Below are 4,092 nucleotides of genomic sequence, written 5' to 3' on the forward strand. Positions count from 1 at the left end.
ATTAATCAAAAGGAATTCATTGCTTACTATGCTTCAAGAACAAGGGTAAGGATGGTCCTAATCTAGGCTAGGTGAGGATAATGTGGGTTAACAAAGAACATAGGCTACACAAGGCTCAACGGGGTTAAATCCTACAAAACAAATGAAAAGGGAAATATGGCAATTTGGCTATGGTGTTCACTACACAACTTCATCTTGAATACGTGTTATGCAAATCAATGACATGCTTTGAATGAAATGGGCATGAGTTCTAGCATTTGGAACTAAGTGATGAAACGTCTTCTAAGTAGCAACCAAGCAAAGAATAATGAGATCATGCAACGACTTTAGAAAACAAAGAATGCACAGATTTTAACTCTCCAAATAAACGTTTAAGCTCAAGTCTCACAGGGATGTAGCGTTAGTTTGAGTTCATTCCTTCAAGCATGTTACAAAAACTAATTTTTTTTTTTTTTTTATCATTTGTGATTGCATGTGAATTCGTAAACTATAGCTACAAACAAGCATAAACCAAAGAGTATATCAAACGTCCAACCATGTTTGTAACTTTCTTTAACCATCATGCAATTAAAAACCAAATCCTCATCATTGTGTTGGAAGGTGACCTACGACACAAACACACACACAAACACAACTCTTTTTGGGTTTTTCAAAACAATTTTTCAAATTTTTATGGTATTTTCGGATTTTTAAGTCAACACACTCTAAAACATTCTAAAATAGCTTAAAAACACTTAAAAACAGCAAAGAACAAGTTTAAACATGTTAGGTGGTAATACCCTACGAATTTCATGCACAAATATCTCAAAACAGAATGTTACCCCCCTACACTTAAACTAAACATTGTCCTCAATGTTTTAGACACAATAAAAAAAAAATACACAAAACATAAGGTAAGCAACAAAGGGAAGGGTTTAGGGACGCAAATCTGAGTGTGGAGCGATTCCCAAGTTCTTCCTTTGTTGATTGCATGGGTTGCCTCCCATGAAGCGCTTGCTTTAACGTCTTCCAGCCGGACGATGCTCCCTTGAAGGTTTATGGAACCCCACGGCATGGGGGGGTGCAACTACAATCTGTCCGACGAACCACTTCATGCTTTGGGTCCTTGAATGGAGTGGGATAATGATCCTTTCTTATTGTCGTGTTTTTCTTTTCTACATCAACACGAATTCTCCCACGACGTTGAATTCGATTAGGTACCTACACCACACGAGGTAACAACCTATTAGTTGAAATGGGAATCAAATTTGGAATAGGTGGCTTACCTTTGTACGGCAAAGAAGTGGTAGCACAATGGACGGATGCACAAGAGTTGCTCATGGCCAATTATGGTCCTTTCAAGGTTGGAGCCGTGCATTCCTTGTTCTCTACTCCAAGTTCCTTCTCGGTGGTAGTTCGAGAAACATCCTTCTTGATCTTTGTTGAATACTCCGTCCCTATGTGTTCAATTACATTAATGGCACAACAAGAACGAACATCATTAGTATTCTCAATCGATTCAGGAATCTTAAAGTTAATCATATCACCACCAAAGGCCATAGTGACTGCTCCATTGGCCACATCAATCTTGGTTTGAGCCGTTTTCATGAAAGGTCGTCCAAGTAAGAGTGGTGATGATGGAGAGTGTGCCGAATCTTCCATGTCAAGCACATAGAAATCTGCAGGAAAAATCAAATGGTCTACCTGCACCAAAACATCCTCCAAAACTCCTTTCGGATATGCATTAGATCGATCGGCTAGTTGGATAATAACACCATCCTTTTTAAGCTCCCCTAGATTCATAGATGCATAAACAGAATATGGCATGACATTAATTGAGGCACCTAAATCTAGCATGGCATGTTCGAACTTTGTATTTCCAATTACACAAGGGATAGTGAAACTACCTGGATCTTTGCATTTGGGAGGTAGTTTGCGTTGCAAGATGGCAGAGACATTCTCACTTACATGAACCACCTCTTTTTCTTGAATCCGTTTCCTTGTTGTACAAAGCTTTTTCAAGAACTTCGCATACTTCGGGATTTGCTTGATTGCATCCAAAAGGGGTATGTTGACTTGAACTTTTCTAAATGTCTCTAGAACATCTTTTTCCTCCTCTTCTCTCGTGGATTGCAAAAATCTGCTAGAAAATGAACATTGGGTGGAACAAAGTTAGAATTAATCAATTTTGACCCCAACTTACCTTTGGTGGCCGAATGAGATGAGTTGGGTGCATTAATGTCCCTTGGTAGTTGCGGCAAAGGTGTTTGTACCCTTGTCGTGGGCTTGCTTTCTTCCTCCTCTTCATGTTGCAGCTTTTCATCCTCGTTATAACCTGTTTTTGATGTAGGACCTGCCCCAACTTCCTTACCACTTCTTAGGGTGATTGCTTTAGCTGATTCGAAACCTCCCTTCGAATTTGGAATGGTGGAACTAGGGAGTTGCCCGGGATCTCGAAACTTACCTACAAACTCGGCAATCTGCCCAATTTGTTTCTCAAGTTGATCCACCCTCTTATCTTGGTTTTGCATAGCCTTCGCTTGATCTTCCTGCCCATTAGACAACTTAGTTAGTATCTTAAGAAGTGCATCATTGTCAAGAGACGTACCTGAGGCACTTGGGCTGGATTGGGCTTGATTTTGGGGTGGGCCGTAGGTTTTGGGAAAGAACCCCGGGGGTTGTTGCCTAAAGCCTCCTTGGTTCTGAGGTTGCTGGGAATCCCTCCACTTGAAATTTGGGTGGTCTCGCCACCCCGGATTATACGTGTTGGAGTATGGATCATGTCTTGACTGATTTTGGCTTTGAAATCCAATGGCGTTGGCGCTTTCCCATCCACCATTTTCTATGAGCTGTGGGCACTTCTCCGACGCATGTCCTTGGATCGAACACACCCCGCATACAACTGGTCCTTGCATCCTCATGCCTTCGGCCATCTGAGACACAATGGAGGTAAGATTAGCTAACTGTGACTGAATATCAAGTGCGGAACTTACCTCATGAACCTGCTGCCGTGGGGGTCCTCTTTGTCCCACTCCTTCATATTGTTGAGCGTTCAGCGCTCGGTTCGCGATCAAGACCTTGGCCGCCATGGGCGTCTTGTCCACCAGTGCTCCTCCCGCTGATGCGTCGAGCATTTGTCGTTCGATTGGTAGGAGCCCTTCGTAGAAGTATTGCAAAAGCAACTCCTCCTTCATCTGATGCTGTGGACAAGAAGCAACAAGAGATTTAAAACGTTCATAGTACGTAGGAAATGACTCACCTTCATCTTGTTGGATGCCACTTATCCTTTTACGTAAAAGGATGATTCGAGAAGTTGGGAAAAACTTCTCCAGAAAGGCCCTCTTCATGCTCTCCCACGATGTGACGGTTCCGGGAGCTAAATCGTACAACCAATCCTTGGCTTTGTCCATTAAAGAGAATGGAAAAGCCTTCATCTTCAGAATATTTCCGTCTACATTGACAGGAGTCATACTTGAGCACACCACCTCGAATTCCTTTAGATGCTTGTTCGGATCCTCCATGGACATCCCATGGTACTTCGGAATGTGGTGGAGCAAGCTCGACTTCAACTCAAACTCCTCGGTCTTCCCTTCGGCCGGTGAGGGATATTGGATGCACAAGGGTGCTGCATTAGCCAATCCCGAAGCGGAAAGCTCCTTAAGTGTCCGGTTGTCTACGGCCATGTCTTGTGGCTCTTCAAATGCCCTTGCCGTGGGTTCCTCAAAGATCCCAGTCGTGGCCTCTTCTTCCTCTTCTAGGCCTTGTTCTTCAAGCTCAAGTTCTGGGCTTGGTGGATTCGACTCGTGGTGCTTCTTCCTTCGTCTCAAAGTTCTCTCAAAATCGCTGTCAAAGTCCAAAATATCTTCACGAATCGGTTGAGAACTCCGAGTCATGCACTAGTACCTAAAACAAGGAAAACAAAACAAAATCAGAAACTTCAACAAAATAAATTAATAAACAGAAATTAAACAATCCAAGGGATTAGCAAAGTTGCTAATCCCCGGCAACGGCGCCAAAAATTTGATGCGAACTAAGTAAGCACACAAATTAAAACCCTCTTGTGACAATTGTAGTATATGAATAAGTAGGGATTGTTCTTAACCGGGGATTAGG

General features: G+C 42.6%; 1 protein-coding gene across 1 annotated transcript; it reads right to left on the reverse strand.

Annotated features, from left to right (window-relative positions):
• Window positions 1-1,326: 1,326 nt before the first annotated feature.
• Window positions 1,327-3,872, reverse strand: LOC148691618 (uncharacterized). Its single transcript, XM_088683360.1, has 2 exons — window positions 2,183-3,872; window positions 1,327-1,436 (listed from the first exon to the last, which is right to left on the reverse strand). Exons 1-2 carry the CDS (start codon window positions 3,870-3,872, stop codon window positions 1,327-1,329), a joined length of 1,800 nt encoding a protein of 599 aa, XP_088539486.1.
• Window positions 3,873-4,092: the final 220 nt, after the last annotated feature.

This window comes from Pyrus communis, chromosome 13 (genome assembly GCF_041283825.1).
Source record: "Pyrus communis isolate YQ-2024b chromosome 13, ASM4128382v1, whole genome shotgun sequence".
Taxonomy (NCBI): domain Eukaryota; kingdom Viridiplantae; phylum Streptophyta; class Magnoliopsida; order Rosales; family Rosaceae; genus Pyrus; species Pyrus communis.

Bases quoted from the DNA above. Each gene is read 5' to 3' on its own strand.
- LOC148691618 (XM_088683360.1), bottom strand. From the start codon at position 3,872: ATGACTCGGAGTTCTCAACCGATTCGTGAAGATATTTTGGACTTTGAC. The intron at 1,437-2,182 runs GTAAGTTGGGGT...TTGAACACATAG, and splicing joins ATCTCATTCGGCCACCAAAG to GGACGGAGTATTCAACAAAG.